General features: G+C 44.8%; 2 protein-coding genes across 7 annotated transcripts; one reads left to right on the forward strand and one right to left on the reverse strand.

Annotated features, from left to right (window-relative positions):
• Positions 1-281: 281 nt before the first annotated feature.
• On the reverse strand, positions 282-8,984 carry LOC100549863 (solute carrier family 25 member 36-like). The gene is made up of 7 exons (XM_085235650.1): positions 8,510-8,984; positions 3,504-3,680; positions 3,012-3,089; positions 2,609-2,709; positions 1,956-2,022; positions 1,482-1,765; positions 282-1,382 (listed from the first exon to the last, which is right to left on the reverse strand). The coding sequence occupies exons 1-7, from the start codon at positions 8,743-8,745 to the stop codon at positions 1,183-1,185; spliced, it is 1,143 nt and encodes a 380-aa protein (XP_085091776.1). The 5' UTR covers positions 8,746-8,984; the 3' UTR covers positions 282-1,182.
• Positions 8,985-13,914: 4,930 nt separating this feature from the next.
• Positions 13,915-25,138, forward strand: PEX5 (peroxisomal biogenesis factor 5). 6 transcript variants are annotated; one of them, XM_085235666.1, is made up of 16 exons: positions 13,915-14,037; positions 14,354-14,544; positions 14,950-14,985; positions 15,165-15,297; positions 15,911-16,045; positions 17,155-17,260; positions 18,371-18,461; positions 18,797-18,913; positions 19,360-19,452; positions 19,627-19,746; positions 20,304-20,447; positions 22,577-22,647; positions 22,801-23,016; positions 23,158-23,323; positions 23,505-23,662; positions 24,033-25,138. In XM_085235666.1, exons 2-16 carry the CDS (start codon positions 14,395-14,397, stop codon positions 24,232-24,234), a joined length of 1,938 nt encoding a protein of 645 aa, XP_085091792.1. In that variant the 5' UTR covers positions 13,915-14,037; positions 14,354-14,394; the 3' UTR covers positions 24,235-25,138. The 6 variants fall into 6 exon arrangements, with proteins under 6 accessions (XP_085091792.1, XP_085091812.1, XP_085091816.1 ...); XM_085235676.1 differs by having other exon boundaries at positions 13,969-14,037; positions 14,348-14,544; XM_085235671.1 differs by having other exon boundaries at positions 13,985-14,099.
• Positions 25,139-25,427: the final 289 nt, after the last annotated feature.

Here is a 25,427-nt window from a genome sequence, read left to right on the forward strand (position 1 = left end):
ACCATGTATTTATCAAAATTATTGCCTTATCTTGGGACTGTGTTGTGTTTTTAAAGTGTATGTGTTGTTTCAATTGTTCCATCTCCATCCTCCTCCCCTTATCTTTTTGAGACTCAAATTATTTTCTTTGAAAAGACAATGTAGCCTTTCTCAGTACACTGGGCCATGAACCCACAGAGGAACAAAAGGCATCCCAGCCTATTACCACAGGCAAACATAACATATGCAGGAAAATCTTGATTACAGAAAAAAAGTAAGGCTCACATCAACAGGCTAAATACTCAGCTTCATCCACTTTTTTATATGAACCACTTTCTTCACAAGCATTTAAGAGTGCATTTCACGTCAGGGACTTCAGCTTATAGCAGAACAACTCCAGTACTTCTGAGGGAAGTATTCCTCCTTCTGTTACTCAGGAAAGGAGGGGATGCAAAAAGATCAGGTATGGGCAAGACATGGCTGTGAGGACAGTAGCATAAGTTATTAGGGTAGTGCTTCATAGCAAGTTGTGTTTCTTCCTTTGAGCTACTTGGTCCAGCTCTTCAGACCCAGCAGGAGGAAGAGAAGCTGCCAACTGCCTGACTTTTCTCGGGGCAATGGCTGCACCATGTTAAGAACCCACAGGAAGATTCTTCATTAAGATGTTTGCTAGCATCCAAAGTTGAGGAATCCTCAAAGGCAGGAGGACAGCACAACAGATAAAGACTGAAAGAGCCCCCCTAGGGATATGAAATGTCTCAGTATAAGATCTCTGCTTGCTGCAACTCTCTCAAGATGTCTGAACTCTATCATGGGTAGGTGCGCCCACATTTGGTTGTTACTGGGTCCAGATAACAAAGATGCTGAGGCTCAGGTACGCATATGCTTTCTTCTTTATCTCTTTTCCAGCAAGTTTCACGTCCTTGTCTCATACAGGGAGCTAAGAGCAGGCACTGTCAAACCAGTGCCCTGACATTTTGAAGCACGGGAAGTATTTGAGTCTCCAGAAAGAAGAAAGGTTACATTGTACGTACTGGAACCAAAAACTTTGGACAAAATAGTCTTAGGTCCTGAGAATGCTATGCTTGACCATTCCCAGAGTGTAACAAAAAGCACCACCTCTTGGACCAAGGAAAAAGACCATGTCTCTGGACTATGGTACTCTTATCTCTCCAGCCACCTCAGCCAAGTGCTACAGTGTGCTTACAAGGTGGGAGGTGCCAAACATACAATGAGTTCATAGGTAGCCATCATGATGGCTGCGTTGGGGATCTGGCGGATCAAGTGGGCCAGGAGCCCTCGGTATAAAGCCAAGGGTCCCTCTTCATGGACTATAAGCTGCAGAGTCTGTATAAAGGAACGATACCGTGACCCTTCTTCTCGCAACCGCGTTCGAATTACCTCTGGAGAGACAAGAAGGGAAGCAATATTAGCAGAATGATCTCACAGTTGTGGCATCTTCTGTCAAGGGGAACAAAAGGAAGGACGGCAGACTCACTCACCATGTGGATATGCAATGCATGAGGCACATGTTTTGGAGACAGCAGCAGCTCCCATTAATCCAAAAAAGTCACGGCTGTTTGCTGAAAGCGTGAATGGTGTAGAAAGGGAATGATGGCCATTTCTCAGATGCTGTTTCAGTGCTTCATATATGACAAAGTGTATGATGGTCTCTGACACTCCAGCATAGGAGGCTGTGATTCCACGGTAAAATCCAAGAAGGCCCCCAGTACGGTACACGTGCACAGCACACTGAAGGGCATTACTGCCCAGCTCCCCCTTTACCCTGTAAAGGCAAAAGTGAGGAGGTAGGGCTAGAATGGCATACTGCTCCACTGACCAAAATACAGTTCTGAACACAGCTGGAAGACTCTTCCTCAGTGTGCCCTGAAGATTTATGTTCTGATGGTCCAACCCCATACCCAAACCAGTCCTGATGTGACATGGAGTGGTTCTGCATGTCTCGTCTGCCTTACCTGGCTTCCAGCTGCATCCTGGTTTTCACCAACCAGATGGGGTTGGTGAGTGTGGCAGAGGTAATGCCTGGAGAACAGAAAAGGAATAGAACAATAAGCACCAGGACCCCACTGACAGTTTGGAAGAAGTTGCTGATTTGTCAGCTCCCTGAATTCTGCCTGGAAAGCTGCAGTAGTTTACAATTTGAGAGCGACGTTGAGCTCCCACAGGAGATGTGACAGTTAGAGAGTAGACAACCTGACTTTCCTCTTCTTCCCTTATCCTGAAGATAACTAGTAACTCTACCTTCCACATAACTTTGCTACAGGAGACAGGAAACAATAAACTTGCAAGAATTAAAGAATTTGTTAGAGATATTTTGTTTAAGATCTCAAGAGACATGATTCCGTGAAGGGCGCACACTACACGCTGCCCTCTCCCCACACACATATGAATGGAGCTCTTTTCCCGATAGCAGCAGAAGTAGAAAAGACTAGATCTATGAACTCAAGAAACGAGCCTAAGAAGGATGAAGAATGAGAAAACACTTTGTTTAATTGCAGCTCCAAATGTGGGGGAACAAAGCTTCAGAAGGCAGCAGCAATGCTGAAACCTGCTCACACTCACAAGCAGAAGGACTCCCTAGCTCTGACTTGAGAAAGAAGAGGCTCACCTGCACAGGCTGCTGATAGCATGTGTACTTTCTTGGATTCTGGTACAAGGACAGTATTGAGCCTCTCCTTCACACCAGAATAGGCAGCAAAATATATAGCCCTGGTTGGAAAGAAAGACAGAAGAGGTTACAGCTCACCTACAAGATGCACTGCTGTAGAGCTTCAGTCCAAATTTTATTCTCAGCACGTTTGTCTAACATGACATCACTACTATCTATACTCAGTGCCCAGAAGTCTTCCTATAGCTATGACCAAAAGGTCCCAAAAATGCTTGTATAAAGGGGAAAGGCCCTGTGGCACAATGGGACTATTCTGTTTACTTTCAGAATGTGAAGCAATAGCTGTCATGGTGATTCTTTAAGAAGTGTACAGCATAGGCTATCCTTGGGGATCAGAACTCACCGGGAAGGGGCAACCCCAACAAGGTTTGGGCCCAGACCTCGGAACAGGGATCGCATACCTTCCTTCTCAAGAATGGTCCTACAGAAGGAAATAAACAAATCAGCAGAAGAATGAAGTCGAGGGTCTCCTGTTTCTCTCTCTTCTTTCTTCAGTGATCTTACTGTATCTCCTCCTCATATCCACTGTTATCATTTTCTGCCTTGCTCTCCTTTTCTCAGTCATTTACTCCTATTTTTTCTGACATCAGCACTCTAAGTCTGATCAATCTACTAGCTGTGATGCTTACCACAATCTCAAAAGCTGCCTTGCAGAGTCAGCATTCAAAGCACAGATCAGCTACGAGGAGCAGGTATATCTGTGCTCTGATGAAACTTATAATTGCACTTGTAGTTTCCAAAGCTTCAATCCAAATGCTGCTTTCATCTCTCCACATGATGGCCAAACCTTCACTTCAATGTTGCTAACATACATACACTACCCTGCCCTACTCACCTGAGCAACTTGAGCACTCCGGGGGCCGGTGGGGTGGGGTTCATCAGCCTCACACTCATCCCTGGCAGCTGTATCTCAGAGAGACAGAGAGGCCGCAGTGCCAGCTGAGATGACTGCAGACGTGTCTTCACCACTTCCAGGGGACAAGTCAGGATGGCTCCAGCTGTGCCACCACATCTAGAACATAACACCATAGGCAAGGATGACCCCCATGTAGGAATAGGGTAATTATTCCAACCTGGCTTTTCCACTGCCTCTCCCTTCTAGGCTAGGTCCCCCAGCCTGCGTCACACGCGACCTCCTGCTCTCTGATATTGATTAATGTAGTAATGGCTTCTCTTGGGACATCTCCTGGCAGAATCGCTCTGAAACCATTTGAGACAAACAGTCCCAAGTCCACAGAGACTCAGCTCAAAGTTGCTGATCTTTGCAGTCAGAATTTCCCAGAGTAAACAGTTCTGCTGCCCAGCCTCCATGCAATACCTTTGGCTGACATCACCAGGCACTCTGCCTGTCCCCGCCAGAGCAGACAACAGCAGCTTCTCCCACCCCTCTGCCTGCGTACATCTTTCAACCCAAAATTCATTTAGCTCCACGTTTTCAAGGCCTATAAGCAAGATCTATATTTTTCTGCCAGCAGCCCAACTTGCTTAATGAAAGAGGACTCAGGACCTTAATCAGATAGAAGTTATTTTGGGAACTCAAGTACCATCAATCACTAAGCTGAAAAGACACGCATCCTCTTCTCCTATTTCTGCCACCCAGGGACAAACCAGAACTGTGTTCAGTTCTCAGCTTCTGCCCATTCAGATCCTTTGAGTGAAAGCTTTGCTCTTCTAGAGGGTGCTCAGTACCTGAAAGGCTGTTTTGAGCTAAATTTGCATGGAACAGCCATGCATGACTCGAGTGCTACAGCCAGACAAAGGCTTGAAAAACGGACATAAGTTTCTACCTTCTATAGCCAAACTTGTTTCTTAAAAGACAGAGGGTGGGGAAAAAAAAAATAAACCCTCACTTTGCTTCAAAGAAAGAAGAGCCAATGAAAGAATTACACAGCGTCAAAGAAGAATTGTGTATATTAAGGGATTTCTGTATGAAGACATAGGTCAATGGACTGCTACAGCTTCTAAGAATTATTCTGAAACAGTCTCTATAGCTCACAGCATACATACATTACTCTTACAGCCTTTACTCCTTGGGCAGGATAGAGCGGGGAAAAAAAAAAAAAAGGACTGGGTATCTACTATAATGAAGTCCAAGGGTTAAAGATCTAGCTGCTGAATTGGTCTAAAGACAAGTTTTATGCAGCTAACAATGCCAGCAGCTAGTTACATCACTCCATTACACCTGTGCTGCTTTGCCAAGATCTTTGCAGGTCTAAGCAGTGGTGTAACTTGCAGAGCAGCTGATCAGCACCAAATTTCTTCAGCAGCTGCAAGTGGTAGGAGTCTGGGATCAGATGGAATGTAACCAAAGCACTTAGCTCAGGCTCAGAAGACATCCCAAAGCAGTAAGTGTCCTGGCTCAAGTCCTCTGGATGAACAAGTCGATCAAGCATGGAAACCAAGACAGCGTACTTAAGGATCCAGGAGTCTCATGACTTTTACAAAAGCTGCGTTGATTCTCCTATACTCTTTCAAGGGTCCAACAGTCTTATTCTTTACCACAGTTTGTACTGCAAAAATCAGTATGAACTCCAGACTTACGGGTCTGTTGCTTTCCTGATCAGAAATGTAGTCCTCGAGGAAGGATTGAGTACAATGGTGACAGATAAAAAATGTCTGAATAAATTCTACAAATAGAGCAGCTTCAACTTCTCACCTACAGGTTGGACAGATGCTGTGGAAGGACTACATTTAGAGAAGCAACCGGTACCCTAAAGATATCTAACAACACACAAGGAGGCACGCGTTTATATAATGTATAATAATATTTCTTCAAGAAGCCCTTACCAGAGCATGGTCAAGACATGAGATTGAATCCATGCCCCAAGTATAGAAAAAAGTTTCCTGAGTTCAAGTTCCTCAAGCTATGATTGTGTACAGCTAACAGAGAAGAATTGGAAAGAATAATAATATAAAAAAAAAGCAAAAGAAATAGATATTTCTTTGCACAGTGGTTATTTAATCAGCAGGTTTTCAAGATAAAAGGGGCTTTCTAAGCCAGTATGGCTAAATGGCAAGACTTGAGAATTTTCCAAGGAGCCAAAAACTCGACTAAACGCATCTAAGGAAATCAGGTGAACCAGTTGCTCAGAACTAGAAGAAATCTTAACTACATCTCATCATGCACGTGATGATACAGCTGCTCAATGTATAAAAAACACAGGTTTCCAAAATTCTTCTGTTACAGAAGAAATGGAAAGTGAAGCATTTTCATCACAAAGAGGTGAACTGTTCATCAGCCCAATACTAAAGAAGGCGGAGATAACTGAAATCTAGTAGGAACAAAGCCATAACCAAGGGTATTAAAAAGAAATGGCTGAGGAGATTTAATGCCTACAGTTTTAAATGTTTAATACATGTAAGAGGACAAGAGATCCATCCCAGCCTAGAAAAGAGTTCCAATGTCTACCAGGATTCAAAATAAAATTATATTTGTGATAATTTATACGGGTGAAGTTATATGGTTATATAACCTGAGATTCATACCAGCATCATGCCACTACAGACTTAAAAGACACTTTGTTCTAAACAGTATTGGTGGAGGGGCTACATTGGTTTTGTCTTCACTGAACTTATCAAACAAAAGCTGAACTCACAAAAGCAACCACAAAGACGTAACATAAATCAGATTTTGTAAAAAGCTAACTTAGCACTTCACAAAACCATACTTACAGTCCTAGAACTTTCTCTATAATATAGATGCTAAACAGGTTAAAATCATAGCACAAAATATTGCGAAGGAAAAATAAAAAATAAAAAAAATCATCCCCACTCTTCTCCCCCATTCCTAACCCAGTTATCAGAAAAGAATCAAACAGCGGTGATCCTGCAAGAGTTTAATCACTTACAGACCAGACCTAAAAATTTTCTTTTTTTCCCCACCAGCAAACAGGAGGTAACATTTAACATCTGATAAAATTCATGGGTGACAAAAGCTGTCACAGTGGCAAATAGTGAGCAAAGCTGCAATGACTGGCAAGTAATTAAACAAACAAACAAACAAACTCCAAACCATGGAACTGAGCAGTCACCAAGCGTTGTTATGTTGCACTTAAGCAGATTGTTTTAACACAAACAAAACCCTAAAGCCATTCCTCTTGAAAATGTAACAAAGTCAATTCCTCCAAAACATGAGGGAGAGCAGTAGTGGATAGCCAGTATAACATGTACTTCCAGAAGCGCCAGAAAGGGCTAAAGGAAGGCAATAACGCAGTCTCAGAAAAGAGTACTTTTCTACATCTGTTTCTCTCATTTCAAAGTTTGCAAAGTTGACTGCAAAGCTTGAGGTGGCAGAAAATAAAAATTAACTTTTTTTTTTTCCTAATGATGTGAAAAGGTTGTGAAGATGCACAGATTTGACAGGGCTTACTGGTAATTCACATTTCAAACCTTATTTTGGCTAGCTGAAAATGGTGGTAATGTGAATATCTTTCAAAAAAACATCTCCGTCAGACAAACCTTCATCTATATCAGGATTCTGTCCATAATAACTGTTACCTACAGAAGAGAAAAAACACTCCCGAGGAACACTCTCCTAGCTTTTAGCAACTTCCAGCTCACAGATTTCTTCATCCAGATGTGTTGCATCACATTCAATAATGGCTTTAAACTGGCAGAAGGTAGATTTAGACTAGATATTAGGAAGAAATTCTTTACTGTGAGGGTGGTGAGACACTGAAACATGTCGCCCAGAGAGGTTCTGGATGCCTCCTCTTTGGAGGCATACAAGGCCAGGCTGGATGGGGCTCTGAGCAACCTGGTAGAGGGAGGTGTCCCTGCCTATAGCAGGGCAGTTGGAACTAAATAATCTTAAAGGTCCCTTCCAATCCAAACCATTCCATGATTTTATGATGATAGCTTTTCAAGACATTCTTCTTTTATTCATTGGTCTAAATGCACTTTGGGCACATAAAGAGCTTTTATCCTTTCAAATCCTGTGGTCAGGAGTCCCCCACTTTAACTGTGTATTGTACTAAAAGTATGTTCTTGCACTATTTTGAATGATCCCCTCCATATCCTATGACGGTCCCCAGTTCTTAGACTAGAAAATATAATAAAAAACTGTTCCTTCATCAAAGAGATCTATTTAATTAGGTGAAACAATATCAGTTACTGTACACCATAGTAATAACTCAAACTTCTTACTTGCTCCTTGGGTTTTAACTAATTGTAATTGAAGGACGACTGCAGGGACAAGACTCAGACTGACAGCGCTCCCACGAGTACACTGTCTCTAACTGAACCATCTTGCTTTTTCAAGAACCAAAGTGGAAAATGAGGCTGAAGAAAAGGTTAAGAAAGCTAAGAAGCATGAAGAAATACATAAAGAAATGCTTAGCCTTTGAGATGCAGTGATTCAAAGAAATTAATAAAAGAGAACAGTGCCTAGAAAGTAGCACTGGGAGCAGACAAGGCAAGCGTACAGAAGCAGATTGACACGGCACAATTGTATAACCTGGAGAAAGCTTTCCTAACTGAGAGCAAGGAAATGATACGCCTTACCACACCCTATACTGAAGACCTCACTGTGATACAGACTCCAAGGGCCTAGAGGAATTGGAAAAGGGCGAGATCTTCGTCTAGACAAGGGAATTGGGCAGTCACACAGCATGTCTGGAGAGCTGGAACGGCTTCGGGCATCTCGAACTCTAAGCACAGTACCGTTCCGTGATTCAGAAGCTCCTGTTCTACCCGAGTTGCAGAACCATACTTTTACCCCGCGGTCCCCGGGACGGCAGCCGGCGGGGGGAGCAGCGAGGGCCGCGGGACAAGGGGAAAAAGGCGCGGTCCGGGCTCCAGCCGCGTGTGGCGGTCAGAGCCGCGGCGCGCGGGACCACTCACCCTCCGGCGAACAGGTGGAGCAGGGTGCTGTGCTGCGCCATGGCGCGGTGCTCCCTCGGCAGGCTCCGCTCCTCTGCGGGCATGGCCGGGATCCGCCGGCTCCTCGCGGGCGAGGCCTGGCCCGCCCGCCCTCCGCTTGCATTGGCTCCCCGGACGGAGGCGGGCGGGCCGAGCTGGGTGCCAGCAGCCCAGAAGGCCCCCTGGGGGGCGGCTTGGTGGGGCTGGGCCCGCTCCATGCCAAACTACATCCGCGGTTCGTGGGCTGTGGGCCTCCTGCTGATGATGCTTGTTCCTGTGGGCTGAATCCAGGCGTCTTCATGCTTGTGCGTTCTCAATGCTGTTGGGAAAAATTCTGCTCAAATAGGCTTGCTCAGTGATCCCAAAAAGAGAGGAGTTTTTTTTACCTTTCTTTATTCGAATAAAAGGAGTGTCTGCTGGGGGGTTTCCCGGCAGGATCTCTTAACCCATCAGAGGTCACATTCTCTTTTTATCCCTATACCCTGACACGGCAGTGAGCCCTTCCCCTGTTCCCATTATTTGTTCCCTATTTTCATAAAGGCATCTGCTAATCCGGTACTTGTTTAAAGTACTCAGGGTTCACATTCTTCTCGGTTCACTTACCACATGTTCAACCCCCCAGTAGGTGCCCCTTTTGTTTGCTTATACATACTTAGTAATCTGGATTCAGAGTTTGTTTTGTCCAACTACAGCTCTGTTTGTAGCCTATTGTAGCCTGTCTATCCCCTTTGTCCTGTAAAGCAAGCAAGATTTAAAAGCAGGTGCTAAGCTAGCATCCCCTGCTATGTATCTGCAAGACAAATTTTATTTAATCAGTTCTCATCCTTCATCATATTAAGTTCTTGCAAGGACTTAATATCCTTTCTTCGTTCATCTCAATTTTCCCTTTTTTATCATCTAATTATTCTTGCAAACCTTTTCTAACATAGCCTTTTATTATTTCTTCTTGTGCAGTTCTAGGTGCAATTGTATGCCTTTAGACCATTGCGTTCTGCCCCCCAGTAATCTCTAAAAGGGAGAGAGTACAAGACTTACCACACACCTTACCAGGCCTATACCTATCATCAAAAAGCAATCCTTGATCAATAACATGATTCTGATCTTTGCCAGCCAAGCTCCTCATCTGGCTAATCCCAGTAATTAAAGAAGGCAAGTAAGCCATTCACGGTCCTCTTGTTTAAGACCTTCCATTAAACATTTTAAATCCTCAGCCTTTCCTTCTGCCAACTGGAAAGAGTCACTAATATTAAAACAATAAATCCCTTCAAGTTCCCCATGCCCATGATTGTGCCTTAATAATAGATAATCATTAATAGCTCTATTTTGTAAGACCACATGTTGAATTTCTCCTGATTCCTTATTTAAGGTTGCAAGAGATGGGATGTAAAATTAATTCTATTTTTTAAAATGCTTATTATTTTTATTTTTATTTTTATGTTTTTGTGAAAGGACAAGCGACCACAGTAAGTTGTTGATGGTTGTGGATGTTGCGGATGGTTAGTCCTGGGACTCCCACTAAAGATAGGCCTAGAACAATCAATCACTTCCACCTTTGATAAAAGGTTTACATCCCTATCACAGTTTGCATGCAATTGTAAAGCCGCTCGTTTGGATTGCTGTCCTCTAGACACATAGGAATGGTCATTATATCATGCACTGATTGCTCCCTGCTAAACAAAAAGCAAAGGTATTAGCAGCCTCCCAAACTAACCATACCCACATTTTCCCAAGAGGGTACTCTCCTGGGAAGATTGCTCTGACTCTCCATCTGCAACAAATCAAAATCTAGACTTGAAACATGCTGGTTCCAGTTCTTATGCTCCTTTTCCACTGTCTTCTCAGGCTTCCTTGTAGGCTAGTTGCTTAAGGTCACTACCCAGTGTGCTTTGTTTAAAGGTTATCCGCAATCCTCTGTCTTCTTTCAACTTGGAAGTGTACATTTCTGTAGCTTGTGTGGGCTTAGCAAGGATTTGGTGAATCCATCTGTGTTCCACTGCTTTCACTGCAGCCTCTGTAGTAAGTAACAGCTGAAAAGGTCCATTCCACTTAGGAGTCAATGATGATTCTTAACAGTCTTTTACCAGGATCCAGTCTCCAGGCTGAATATTGTGCACCACAAAGTCCAAGGGTACGGTTTGTGCAACTGGGCCTCCTGCCAAAGAGACAAGAGACAGTATCTTGCCCATGTATTGTCTTAAGTAAATATCACTTATTTCCTTTTCTCTCCCAGAGTGGGTGCTACTTGGGTAGGGTGTTCCGATCAGCAACTTACTGGGGAATAACCCTATGTCTCCCTTAGGTTTTGCCCTTATTTGGGCCAGGCAAAGGTAGCAATCTGGCCTAAGGTAAGCTAAGTTTCCATCGCTAGTTTCAGAAAGTTTTACTTTATTTCCCCATTCATTTTTTCCACCTTCCCTGAACTTTTGGGTCACCAGGAGGTATGCAAGTTCTATTGTATCTCCAATGCGTCATGATTCCCTGCAACACCTTCCCTGTGAAGTCAGTTTCTCTGTCTGCATCTATTGCCTCTATCATCCCATACCTAGGAATGATTTGTCCCAGAAATATCTTTGTGACAGAGCAGGACGCTGCTGAGGCTACACGAAATACTTCCAGCCACCCTGTAAGCTGGCATAGTATCACTAGGAGGTATTTAAGTTGCCCAGCCCTGCACATCGCAGTCAAATCTACCTGGCACACTGGACCAGGAGACCACCACTTGGCCTCCTTTTTTATCATTTGCTTTGCTTTATTACCTACTTTGAAACATATCAAACATCCCTTAGTGGCTGGTTTTGCTAGGACTAATAGCCCTATGGTAACAAAGATTTTCATAAAGGCATCTACTAATCCTTTGGAGCCCCAGTGGCTTCCCTCATAAAGTTGTTTCAAAACTTCTAGGACCAGTGACTTGGGTAGCCACTGTTTGCTGTCCCTGGTGAACCGGTTAGTTATTCTCTCTACTGCGCCACTATTTTTTATTACCTCTAACTCCTATGGCAGGAAACGCATTTCATCCAGCAGTGGCTAGGCCACTAGGAGTAAGGGGAAGATCTTAGATACTTCTGGTAGACTTATGCCACTTTCTGATCTTCTTTATCTGCCAGTCAATTACCTATTTCCTCCTACGAAAATCCTACCTGATGTCCTCTGGCATGTATTATAACCACCTCTTCTGGTAGATTCACCACCTTCAATAGGCAAGTAATTAAGCCCTCATGGACTAAGGCTTTTTCTCTGCAAGTCAATAACCCTTTTATTTTTTGGCACCATTTGGCTTATGCTCCTTTAAATAAATAAACAAACAAACAAATCACTTTGGCTTTTGAATCAGAACTGAATACTGAAATTTTATCATCAAAACATATGGCCAGATAAGCCTATAAACCAGCACTTTTCAGAAACAAGTTTTGCTTTAACTGGAACAAAACAGACCAGGCCCATTTTCCTGCAATTCCAAGGGATCACAGGATCGTAGAATCATTGAAATGCTTGGGATGGATGGGACCTCAAGGATCATCAAGTTCCAACCCCCTGCCACAGGCAGAGTTGCCAACTATTCGGTCAAGTATTCGATCAGGTAGCCCGGAGCTCCATGCAACCTGGCCTTTTTGAAAAACTTTCCTCTGACATCTAATCTAAATCTTTCCTCCTTTAGTTTAAAGTCATTTCCTTTTGTCTTATCACTATCTACTCATGTAAAATAAATTTATTTCATTCCTCATTATAATCTCCCTTTTAATATTGAAGGCCACAATGAGGTCCCCCCGCAGCCTTCTCTTCTCCAGACTGAACAAGTCCAGCTCCTTCAGTCTGTTTTCGTACGAGAAGTCCTCCAGCCAGCCCCTTGATCACCACATTCAAGTGCCTTATTCTTTTTTTTTCTCCTCAACTTAATTATGTATAGCCCCAATATATAGAAGGTGCTAAATAAAACAAGTTTATTGTCTGGAGGACCTGCATTATCAAGTGTGTCTGCTTCAGTTTGGTTGTCCTCATCCTCCAGCCATACCGTATGCCAGAATCAGTTGGGAATGACTCCCTTGGCTCCCTCGTTGTTTACTGAGGGGCACGACATTTCTTTGGCTGGAGCCACAGCCTTAGCAGTCTTTGTGTTAATGCCCAAACCCTTTACAACTGGCACAATGATACTTTGACAAACAGGGACTTCCAGTGGGTCCCCTGTCTCCCATTGCCCCTTTCTCCAGGGTTTTGATATACATCCTAAAGATTTCTTCAAACCCCCCCCCCTTACAACGAAGATATATTACCCACTATAGAATAACATAATAGTGACACAAAACACAAAAACAATGTTCTATTTCCCATTTTCACACTTAATCATTTGAAAGAAAGGTCCAGACTTTCATTTTCCTGTGGCACCATTTTCCTGCACACCAGCATGTATAGCCCACATCTTTGGGTTTAAGAGTAGTTATGTAAATGTCTTGCCAGCTAATTGCAGCTACCTGACAGATGTAGGGTGCTTCCATGGCAGTGTTTGAGTTGGTTTCTGAAGTTTGCTTTCAAAGTGATTCCTCCAGAACTTCTCACTTGCTGTGCTTCAGTTGTTGCAGAGCACTTTGGTGTGCAGGCTGAATTTCCTCCTGGTGGAGCTAGGCTGGCAGATGTCTGTAAATGAGGCATCCTTGGGGCATTTCAGCCACCAGTGGGCCACAGGACCAAGGGCAGATGTAATCCAAAGTAAAGCTCCACAAATGTAATTGGTGTGGGTGTTGGATTTCCAGCCCCCATACTGTAACGCCATAGACTTGCTCCTGTTGCCCCATAGTGCTTGCTAGCAAGAACATAGCTGAGGGTGACAAACACATTTCAAAGCTGAAAGGACAGCATTCAAGAAGATTTATGCTGAAGAATAGCGCCTGAGCCAGCACCAGGCACTTGTTTTTGGAGAGATGAACTGTATCAGGGAAGTTGAGAGAACATTCTGCAGAGGATCACATTCCTTTTGAAAAGGAGGAAATGGGATTCGATTTGGGGTGTTTCTAGCACCCGGGTTTCATGGGAGACAGCACAGATCATGTAATCCTGTACCTGTTACAGCCCACTGCAATATTTTAGCAATCCAGAAGCAAATAGTGAAATAGGACAGACTCATCAATTAGGTGACTGACAAACACTGCAGGAATCTCATGTTCTTCGTGTGCCTTCACAGCAGCTTCTTACCCAACCTGCTGTGGAGCGGGCTCCAGTTTTGGTAACACACACATCACTCATTCAGCTGAGAGTGAAGAGTACACCATTACCACAGCGGGACTATGGTTCTGGATAAACCCAACATATTGGCAATGTCCGTGACGGAGCTTTTATAAAATTATACATATTTGCGCAGTACCTGCACATACCAAAACGCCCGGCTGGCAAAGCCGCGCGGGCAGCTGCCGGCGCTCAGTCCCTTTAAGGGCCACGGCGCTGTGCTGGCGAGGCGCCTGTGCCTTTAATTGCTGGCCCCGCCCCCGCCCGCGAGCCTCGCGACCCAGGCGCTCCAGGTACGGCGTGGGGTGGGGGGGGTCCCGTGACTTGGCTTGGCCCACCCCGGCGGCCTTGCAGGGTATGGGGTCCCGCGGCGCTACAGCCGCCGTGGGGCTGGGGTCGGCGTCGGGCGGGTCGGGGCGGGCCGCGGCCTGCGGCCTGGCTGGCTGGCGCGGTTGGGGCAGGGAAGGCGAAGGTTGCCAAACGGACGTCCCGCTGCCCAGGAGGCGGCCAGAACGGCCTGGCGGGTTCCGGGTCGGGGGGCGGGCTGCCGGAGCGGGCGGTAGGGAGGGCGCTCTGCCTGACGTCGGCCCGGTGTCGTCCCAGGGCCAGGTGCAGCCCGGAAGGCTCTGGCGCCGTCCGTGCTTCGCGCCATGGCTATGAGGGAGCTGGTGGAGCCGGAGTGCGGGGGCTCCAACCCCCTTCTGAAGCTGGCCGGCCACTTCACCCAGGACAAGGCCCTGCGGCAGGAAGGGCTCCAGGGATCCCTCGGCTGGCCGCCGGGCGCGGCGGGCGCCGCCGCCGTGAGTGTCGAGGGGCGCTTCGCTCGCTGAGGGCGGCCGGGGGCGGGTGTGGGGCTGCGCTGCTTTGCGTGGGAAAGGGGCTGTGGGGCCGTCTCGTCTGTCAGCAGGCTGGCGGGGCGTGATCTTGCTCGTAGTGGCCGTGTCTGGGGGTGCTGGCAGGATGCTAGTGGCTGTGGGGGGGGGGAGCGCACGCCTCGCTGATGCAGTGGCTAAGCCGGAGGGGGTGGTGGGAAGCTTGCACGGCGTGGTGCAGGGTATTCCTGTGCCTGTAGCTTGGACACGTGCTGACAGCCAGTGCAAGGAAGTGTGGTCAGCCTAAACAGGAGAGAGAGGAGGATGTGAGCTGATTGAGGTGCTGTGTGGATAGCCCAAGCTATTGAGATGATTGCCCACTGTTACTTCTAGGTATCCAAGCCACTGGGAGTAGCCTCTGAAGATGAGGTAAGAACAAACAGATGTATCTCCTTAATACCGTTCTCTTCAGTGCTGAGTTTGCTGTTTTTCCCTTTATCTAATTTTACTCTTCTGCCGAGTCTGTTTCTTTCTTCTGCTTTGTGGCTTTACTTGTTTATCTTCCATGTTTTAGATGATGAATGTTAATCTCTCACTGTCTTTGGTAGCTGGTTGGAGAATTCCTACAAGGACAGAATGCCCCATTACTGTCCCATGCACCCCAGACCTTTAAGATGGATGACCTGTTGGCTGAGATGCAAGAGATCGAACAGTCAAGCTTCCGACAGGCACCTCAGCGAGGTGAGGGGAGCTGGAGTAGATCGACAACGGAAAAGATCTCGGTGTTGTGGTTAAACTCTTAACAGGGTGGTTCGTCTGTTGTGAGGTTATGTGAAGCACTGTTTCCAGCTTTGGACTTCCAGTACACTGATATATTCTAACGAGTCCACTGGAGACCAGGAGGTGGAATACGTGGTGTAAGAGAAAAAGCTGAAGGAAGTAGGCTACTTCAGTCTGGAGAAAAGGAGTCTCAGAGGAGTAGGAGTGAATCTAATTGTCTTCAGCTGCAATAGCTGGGATCTTTGCACTGATAAACAGCAAGAGAATGAGAGGTAGAGGAGTAAGGAAATGCATTCCCTTGGTGGACAGTTCAGCTCTGCAGCAGATGCTTAGGGATTCTGGGGAGTCTCCAGACTCTGAGAAGTTCAGAAGCTGCTTGGTCAGTACCCTGAACTATCTGATCTAACTTCAGTGTCATTTTTTTTTCTATGACTTGCAGTCTTCAGAGATTCCTTCTAAGTAGAATCTTCTGGTGATTTTATTCTAATAAAGAGGAAGGACCTGATCAGAGATGATAATGGCTACCTGAAGGTGCCTTTGAGTCCTCTCACGTTCACTTGTGGTTTTCTTCTAGCTCCAGGTGTGGCAGCCCTTGCGCTGTCTGAGAACTGGACCCAGGAATTCTTGGCTGCAGCAGATGCCGCTGGTGATGTCGCTTCAGATTACAATGAGGCTGACTGGTCACAGGAATTCATTGCTGAAGTGACAGGTGAAGGGTCCTTTTTGGAGTTATCTTTGTGATGTTTCCCAGTCACATTCTTGCATGCAGTGTAGTTAGTTAATTTAAAACTGGAATAATGCTTTTGGAGCAGCTTTGAAAAGGAGGGGGGGAAAAAAAACTGCTTTGGAGTGGATTAGCTAAATTGCTCACTATTTGGTGTGGAAGCTTTTATTTGGATGCAAGATCCTTTTATTTTCAGTTTGGGTTACTTGGAGAACTTGGGAGAAGCAGGCTATTCAAGCTGCTTTTATTAAAGTTATGGTTCAACTAATGTAATTTCTGGAAGTGCTCTGATGCTACTTCTTCCTTATGTATACTCAGTTCCCACTACGTTTTCCTTTGGTACTAAGGTAAATGCAGTTTAGAGTACTTTGGCCAATTTTTTAAATGGATTTTATGAAGAGGGAGAGGAGAAATTTTTGAGGAGAAAAGTGGATTCTCGCAAGTTGGAAAAATGTAAAATGAATATTTTTGGACCAAAGTGTAAGCTTTCTGTTCTAAACAAGGTGGTAGTTTGTCTGAAAAGCCATCTTCCTTTGTGTATAGAGCTGTGTATTGAATATGGTCCTTGACTGTCTAGGACTTAACCTGGAAATTATGTGTAAGGTTTAACTAGATTCTGTTCTGTTCCCCAGGGGTGGCCACTGTAGAAAGTCAGTTCCATTCATTGATCAGCAGTCTTGATACTCCTGGCAGTATAAGTCAGCACTTGCCAAAGTCTATGAGACATTTGTGATGAAGAGCTAGTTCTTTCTAAATTGTGATTTTTGACAGAGGCTCGTAGTGCATTGCTGATTTCCTTGACCTACATAGTATCCCTCATGGAGCAGCTGTTTAAATAATGAAGTGGAAGTAGAACGTAAAGATGCTGCCACCACAGAGGCATTTGTATTAATGCTTTGTCTGTACCTAAGGCTTGATTATTATTTTTTGCTCAGGACACAGAAGAAACAGGTATTAACGATCTTTCTTTGAAGAGATCTTTACTGCATGTGTTAGATAACAGCATGTAAAATAATGAAAGCAAAATCTGAAGTTAATCTTAGTGATGTTCTGCTTATTTCACTCTTCTTTCTCTGTCCTAACGTCCTATGCAGATCCGCTGTCTGTGTCTCCTGCCAAGTGGGCAGAAGAATACCTTGAGCAGTCAGAGGAGAAACTGTGGCTGGGGGAATCAGAAGACCAGTCAGTAGCAGATAAATGGTGAGTTTCTAGTCTCAAGACCAGTTACTGCTGCTAGGCTTCTGCATGGATGAAGGTTAGACAGGTGGTAGAGAAACATCTTGAATGTTTTTGAATCACTTACCTAGACAGTGTTCTCAGACCTTAGTTTTAGAGAAGGGAGAAGATGATGCTTATGAGATCACTATTTTCCTAGATTCTAGTTCCTGGAAGTGCTGTGATCTTGCAGTCTAATATAATTGCATAGGTAGTGAAAAGCTCCTTAATGTGATTTCAGGAGTTATTGCAGTAATTCCTACTCAAGCAGAATTTGTTTTCTGCTCCTCAATAGATGCATTTTGAGTTTTAGAAATCTTAAGTGCTAGATCCAGTGGTTGTAGATTTTTATCACTTCATTCTCCTTATTTGACAAACTGCATCAAGCTTTTCCTTTGCATATTTCTAGATTCAACCATTCAGATAATATTTTCAAATATTTCTGTGTGGTAAAAACCTTCTCTGTATAGGTACTTGTGGACTGTACTCAAGTTTTTCAGGTAGCAAAATGTAAGCAAGCATTTGAGCTACTTAGATCTTTCTCTAAAACAGACTATACGTATTTAGATACTTCTTTCTCCTGGCTTTTGCTTTTTTTGGTATCTTTTTGCAAATATTAGAGTAACTAAGTTACTGCCTCCTGTTCCAGTGACTTTGCCAAGACTGACAATACAGGTTACGCTGAGAATTGGCTCTATCCCACTTTAAGCCATACAAAACCGTGTGCTTTCTCTGAGCCCTTGATCTTTTTCAGAGTTGCCGCTTTTTCAAAATGCTGTTGTGCTTCCATGAAAACAGCCTACTTTCTTTGTTCCTGCAATGTTCCTGTATGAGGCTTTGATTGATGGCGCCAATACTTGATACTTGATGGCATGTTTGTGCCAGTCTTTTGCAGGCTTAACCTGGTAGTAATTTTGAATTTTTACAGATGATTTATTCATCTGAATTACTTTGAACTCCAGAGTCTCCTCCAGAGTTAGGAGGGATTGTATCCCTCAACACTTGTCTACCCCATTCAGTGGACTGTTAATGAAAGAGATTGCTGTTGCCTAGTTTCAAACTATTTCTTTCCCTTTAACTGCTTATTTTAAAAAGGTATGAGGAATATCAACCTGAAGATGATCTTAAGAAAGCTGCTAGTGATTTTCTTTCTAAAGTGGATGATCCAAAACTCAACAGTTCTGAGGTGAGGAATTCTGTGACTGGGGCTGACAGGTATCTAATGTGTCTAAAGGGTTTGGTGAATGGAGAAGAAGGGGGAAGGCAATAATGGAATAAAAGCCTGCTATCCAGTGCTTCCACTTCTTCTCTGTTTCCTAGAAGTTCAGCCCTTCAGTTCCCTCAAAATATTCTTTCTGTAACTGCACTGTGGTGAAGTGCTTTCCTGCCCACTTTTCTGGGTGCCTGTGCTCACTTTGCAGAGAGAAATCCTATCTGCAAAGAAAGAAGGGGGGCGTAGATAGAAAAGTTTTTGGCAAAGCGTCTGCCCAGCTCCACCCTTGTTTCATTTCTTTGCCACAGTTCCTAAAGTTTGTCCGCCAGATCGGAGATGGCAGGGTATCGATCGAAGCTAATCAGGTGACCCACAGAGATCAAGATCAGGCAGAGCAATGGGCAGCTGAGTTTATGCAGCAGCAGGTAGGAGCCCCAGCCCTGTGTGCGCTGAAGGAGGAAAGGTCTTTATGGCAGTGCACAGTCTGTGAGCGAGGGATAATGGATGGCAAGCCTGAATTTCAGCAATGCTTTACTTACTAATGACTAGACTGTGGGAGGTAAGGGAGGGACTGTTGGGCTCATCAGAGGAAAGTCTAGTCCCAGATGCTGGGAAGATATCTGGGCACTGTCAGTGTTCTCATCTTCTGTGGCACCTGGGAGGAAGGAAGTATCCAAAATAACTCCGCTCCATTTTTCAAGGCCATCAGTTCTTGCTGATGGGAAGGAGAGGTCATTGCAGACCCTCCAGCACTTTGGGATATGTGCTGATGGGAAGGAGAGGTCATTGCAGACCCTCCAGCACTTTGGGATATGTGCTGAGGTTACCAAACTCTAAAAAGAAAGGTGTGTTTCTGTTTCCAAACTCCCAGGGGGCATCCGATGCCTGGGTGGATCAATTTGCGCGATCTGGGAACATGTCAGCTCTTGATACGGAATTTGAGCAGGCAAAGACTGCTGTGGAGGTAAAGCTGAAGGAGGAGGAGGGCTGGGGTAATGTTTGAGAGCCCATGACAGGGTTAACTCTCCTTTGCATGTTCTGAGGAGGGCTAGAAACATTTAAGAGGGCATGCTTTATGTTGTTTGTAGAGCTCAGTTAAAAGTTGAGGTACGCCAGTCACTTTCTGTTCTCCCTTCAGTCAGATGTGGATTTTTGGGACAAACTTCAGGCAGAATGGGAGGAGATGGCCAAGAGAGATGCAGAGGCTCACCCTTGGCTTTCTGACTATGATGACCTCAGCTCTTCTTCATATGACAAGGTAATATAGGACAGGGTTTCCTAGCTCTGTGGTGAACTGCCTTGAGGAAGCTGGCAGGTTGTTTGCTGTGCAGGTGAGTTCCATAGATCCCCAAATGCTGTTAAGATTTCTTCTGCTGCTGTTATTTACTGTTGCATGTGCCCTTATTCCAGGTTAGCTAGGAGTAAAGTACTGTTTTCATTTGTTCTGATCTGCAAATGCTGTCTAGTTCTTGTTCACTACCAAGTGCCAGTTAATGCTGGGATTGCTTGCAATGAGTGCAAGTGCCCACTCCTACCCAGAGCTTGTAAGCTAAACACCAGTTATTTAATCACTGTTGCAGTTTACCTCATGTCTGATATAGTCTAAAATTTGGAGGAATCTTTCAGGGTAAAGCAGGCAGAAAGAAGAGCTGCTTTTCTCTAATCTGCTACAAGCTAGTAGAGAGAGTGAGGTTGCTACTTGCTCTGTTGTTTGAGTGTTCCTGATGCAGCTGGACCAGACTGTGATATCCTGTAGAAAGTGCTTTTCTGCCTAGCATCACATGGCATTAGCCCTCTGCTTGTTTCTGCTGCTAGGGTTACCAGTTTGAAGAAGATAATCCCATGAGAGACCATCCTGATGCATTTGAAGAAGGGCGAAAACGCTTGGAGGAAGGTGACCTTCCCAATGCTGTCTTGCTGTTTGAGGCTGCAGTGCAACAGAAGCCAGATCATATGGAGGTGAGTGAGACTAATGGTAGCTAGCAGGCCTTGGCTTGGTGTCCTCCTTCTTGGATCCTCTACCTTTGAGGTGTCAGGCTGTGTGTAGAAAGCTCACCTCAATCAGCTGTGCAGGACATATGAAAACGTTTCACTTGTCTGTAGCTCTGGATATGTAGCTGGTGTGTGTGAATCCTGAGGAGGATGGTGGGCAAGAAGGTTTAGAGCTGAAGTCAGATGCACAAAGTCTTCTGCTCAAAGCTGTGTGAAATCATGAGAATGCATGCATGAAGCCAAGATAAGAAGCTCTTATCTCTTTAAGTTGCTTTTGTGGAAGACTTTGTTGGCTTTATGAGCCTGGAGGTGCTTGTGATAGTGGTAATGACAGTCTTTAATATGGGTATTAAAAGCAAATTCTTAGCAGTTACCTGCACTAGAGATTCTGGTTAGGACCTGGATCTGTGAGGAAATGTTACTCAAAAGGATTTGAGAGATGGCATGAGCGTCTCCGAAGGCTTTATTTGAAGTTGTAGACAATGATTTTTAAGCTGAGACATGTTCCAGCAGCTAATTCAGTGAGTGCTTCCTCCGTAAAACTTAAGAACGTAAGAAATAGTTTGTGCCTTTCTTCAGAAGTACAGCGCATAAATATTCTAAGGAGGATGAGATGGAGTGCAAACATGCATGTGCTGTTGTCTGTCTCTGGAGTGCCTATGTCCGAAGAGCCAGGGATGCTGAATTCTCATTGGGACTCATTCAAGTCCTCCTTCAATAGTAATTGGAAAGTAAGCAGATGTTCTGAAAATCTACTCTTTGAAGTGGTCAAGAGGGAATCCTTGAGAACCAGACAGTCTCTCAAACTGTTGGGGCTGTGAGCTAGGCATAATAGCTGAGACCTTAGGAGTAGAAATCTTGAACCTTTCTGGCTAGCTATATTAAGGAATGTTCTGAATTCTTCTGCTGTAACTCTGCAGAAAGTACAGGAAATCAAGTTCAGATGGTACAATGATAGACTTGCCTTTTTTTCTTTTTCTGCAATGGAAATTCCACAGTCACCTTGGTCCAAAGTACAACTTTGTTGGATCTCAGCTCTTCTACCCTCAGAACACTATGCTGTTAGAACTGTGAGCTCCATGTTGCAGCTAGTCTTGTGGTGAGGCATTAGGGATTTGAGGCAGTAGACGTAGACTGCCTGTTGCTTGTGGTGGCTGGCAATTGCAGTATATCTGCTTCTCCTAATGCCTTCCTTCTTTGAGACAGTTGATGCTGCACTTTATGTGACTTAAGTTCATAAAGCAGTTAACTTCATGCTGACAAATCCAGCAAGCAATCTAGCCTACTTATGGGTGAGGGATGTGGTTATCAATGTAAGGTGAATGGATACTTACTGTGGATGTGGCACTTAAAATATTCCACATGTCAACTGCCTGGAAATTGAAGTTTTTTTTAATGTACTAGTGTCATGATGATTAAAGAGCCAGTAAAATAAGTGCTTCTGCTTTGTGGTCAATTTTCTAAAATTTTTACTTGCCAATGGACTGTATATACACAAGTATATTCAGCTGCCTGCCTTGAAGGTCTCATGATTAGCACTGCTGCTATACAATTTTGTTTTTAGCAAAGCTGAGATCTGCTTTTCCCTCCTCCCTGTGTTGTTTGACCACAGTTAAAAGCTAAAGTTAGACATTGTGCAATTTTAAAGGGTAAAGCTGCAAACAGTTGCTTTATGGTAGCTCTCTAGGTATACATTCACTTCTTTTCACCAAAACTCCAGTTTTATTGTCCTTGATAGCATATGAACCAGAAAGCCTATATATCTTCCCAGATTAAATTTATAGGTGTGTGAGGCTAATGTATAAGGGCTGCTCTGAAAGTAATGCCTCCTATTTTATCACATCAGCCTGTGATATCAGAAGTGGATGCTAGTAGGATGGCAGAAGAGGTTGAACCTTCCCATCAGTATTCTGTCACATTTTGTTGCCTTGTGGCACATGGCAGCAGAGGGACAGTCTGACAAAATGGCATCTGACATGGAAGTGTATATGAAGCAAAGGTGTTTTTGTATTTGATCTCAGATCTAATCTCTGTGCCTGTTTATTTTTTTTCTGGATCTGAGGAAGTCTGATATTATGCATCTTTATTTCCTTCAGGCCTGGCAATACCTGGGAACCACCCAAGCAGAGAATGAACAGGAACTCTTGGCAATCAGTGCTCTCAGACGGTGAGTGTTGCAAAAGATCTGAGCAGGGGTCTTTATCTTGTGCATAATGCCCCAAGGACCACGTAGCTAGTGTTGTGTGTTCTGTTTTGATTGCGTTACCACCTATAGTCGGATTTCTTGATTTAATATGGTAGTTGTTTCTGTGACCTACAGGTGCTTGGAACTGCAGCCTGGTAACCTCACAGCACTAATGGCTTTAGCAGTCAGCTTCACCAATGAGTCCTTGCAGAAGCAGGCATGTGAGACCCTGCGGGACTGGTTGCACCATAAACCAGCCTATGCCCACCTACTGGAGAAGGAACCAGAGGAGAATGTCTCAGAGACAAATCTTGGGACTTCTAAGCGTGTACTAGGGTCCCTGCTGTCTGAGTGAGTTGGGGATACAAATCTTATTCTTCAGATGAGAAGTGTCTTGGAGGATTGGGGCTGGATTGGGCAGGTGTTAGATTGGGCAACCCAAGGTCAGCTTGTTCTACAGTATACAAATATCCTTGTTCCATGCTTTTCCAGCTCACTTTTTGTGGAAGTCAAAGAGCTGTTCTTAGCAGCTGTGCGCAGCAACCCCTCAACTGTTGATCCTGATGTTCAGTGTGGCCTGGGTGTCCTTTTCAACCTTAGTGGCGAATACGAGAAGGCTGTGGATTGCTTCAGTGCCGCACTTAGTGTGCGCCCCAATGTAAGAAAGGGCAGAGTGGGGGTGCTGGAAGTACCTAGAGTTTTGTGGGTGGAGGTGCTGTGTGTACTGTGAGGTGCATCTTTTGAAGTAGAGGAGCAAGGCAGACACATTGGTTAGGAAGGGATGGCTTGGAACTTAAAAAGAGCCAGTTTGACTTAGTCTTTTGTCTCCCCTTTTCCAGGATCATCTCCTATGGAACAAGCTTGGTGCCACGTTGGCCAATGGGAATCGCAGTGAGGAAGCTGTGGCTGCATATCGGCGGGCACTGGAGCTTCAGCCAGGATATATCCGGTCTCGATACAACTTGGGCATCAGCTGCATCAATTTGGGTGCCCATCGGTGAGCAGAGGATGTGTAAATCTGCTGTGACCTATGAGTTTGCATATCTGTGTGGGAGAGAGACTGCGATAGGTTATTAGGACAGTGCTGTGCTGCCTGCAGCCTTCTGGTAGCAATAGGCAGACAGTGAATGACTATAATCTGCCCTGAGAAGATGCCAGGCAGATGCACTTGCAGTGGAGGCCATCTGGACTTGAATTGTTGATGAGGGGGGAAAGTGGGATCACTAGTGGTTCTGGAGTGGGGAAGGATGTGCTGAAGAGGGGGAAACTGTTGTAAAGGGGAAAAAAATAGCAGTTCAGAAGCAAGTGGGGAGGGAATGTGAGATGTACAATCTCCAATAAGCATGTGTATGTTCTCATGTTGACAGTGAGGCTGTGGAGCACTTCTTAGAGGCTTTGCACATGCAGCAGAAGAGCCGAGGTCCACGGGGGCAGCAAGGCGCTATGTCTGACAACATCTGGAGCACCCTCCGCATGGCCCTCTCCATGCTGGGGCAGAGTGACCTGTATGGGGCAGCTGATGCCCATGACCTTCCCACGCTGCTTCAGGCATTTGGCCTCCAGCAGTGACTCTGGGATCAGCTTCCCTGCGAGTGCAGTTTTGGCCCAGCCCAGCAGTGACCTTCTCTAGGGAGAAAATGTTCACTTGGGTTCACACACACCTTTGCTCTGTTAGGGCAGATCACTTGCAACGGTTTTGTTTTTTTTTTAATTTCCTGCTGAAGTGTGCAACTTCCCCTACCTGTTGTTTGTGACCTGAGCATCTCTGAGTGGTTCACATTATCACATCTGTGGCTGACTGACACTCTGCTGCCAAGCAGATGATCGTAGTGGGGGAAACGAGAAGCTTTCCCAGATTGCATGTGCAGTGGTGCCCAGTGTGGCTTTGAGACCTCATAGTAGCCATTCTGGAGAGAGTTCCTGCTGGACATGTTTCAAAGGCAGGCTGCTTTAGTGGGGTAAGATTGGCGTTAAGTGAAGCAGTGGGAAAAAAAAAAAATCTGGATTTGAGTATGCTTCCCCCATGTATGTGCTTGTATGTGTATGTATATGGGTCGCTGTGGAAAGCTAAGGGCAGCAGTCCCTTTTCCTTGGGTAGTACTAAATTTATGATACTGTCAGATGATGATTTCTCATTTGGGAACCTCTGAGAGCAGAGTAGTGTACTTGTGCTATGGACGTGAGTGGACCATAGGGGTAAAAGGAGGTCCCAGAGTTCAAATTTCAGAAAATGTGATAGGAATAAAAGCCTAACTATAACCTCCCCTCCCAGAATATGGTGGGGGAAAAGGTCAAGTCTTAATTTTCACTTGATCATCTGTCATTGTTTTTACTTTGTGCAGAAGTCCCCCATCTTGACTGTAACTAAATCTTGTTCATTATAAATATCTGTATATGATTCTGCTAGGGAAGATGTTTTTTAATTGTAAAATATTTTGTATAATAGGGGAGAGAATTAAAATTGCCAAAATTACATCTTTCTCTGTGTATCTGTTGAAGCTACATACGGTGGGTAGTGTAGTACTCTGCAGGTACAGGCCCACTGGAATGAGAAACATAAATCTGCATCTTTGTTTCCCTTTTCCACCCAGATTTTGTTTTATTGATAGCTCATGCAAATAAAGCATTAAGGACCTCATTTTGCTGTAGCCTCAGGCTTCAACAAAAGATGAATCTTCTATGAGCCTGCAGAAGAGCTTCCCTGTGGCTTCATCAACGGCAGATCTTGCCTGACCAATCTGGTGGCTTTCTATGATGGAATG

Source organism: Meleagris gallopavo, chromosome 1 (genome assembly GCF_905368555.1).
Source record: "Meleagris gallopavo chromosome 1, MGAL_WU_HG_1.1, whole genome shotgun sequence".
Classification (NCBI taxonomy): domain Eukaryota; kingdom Metazoa; phylum Chordata; class Aves; order Galliformes; family Phasianidae; genus Meleagris; species Meleagris gallopavo.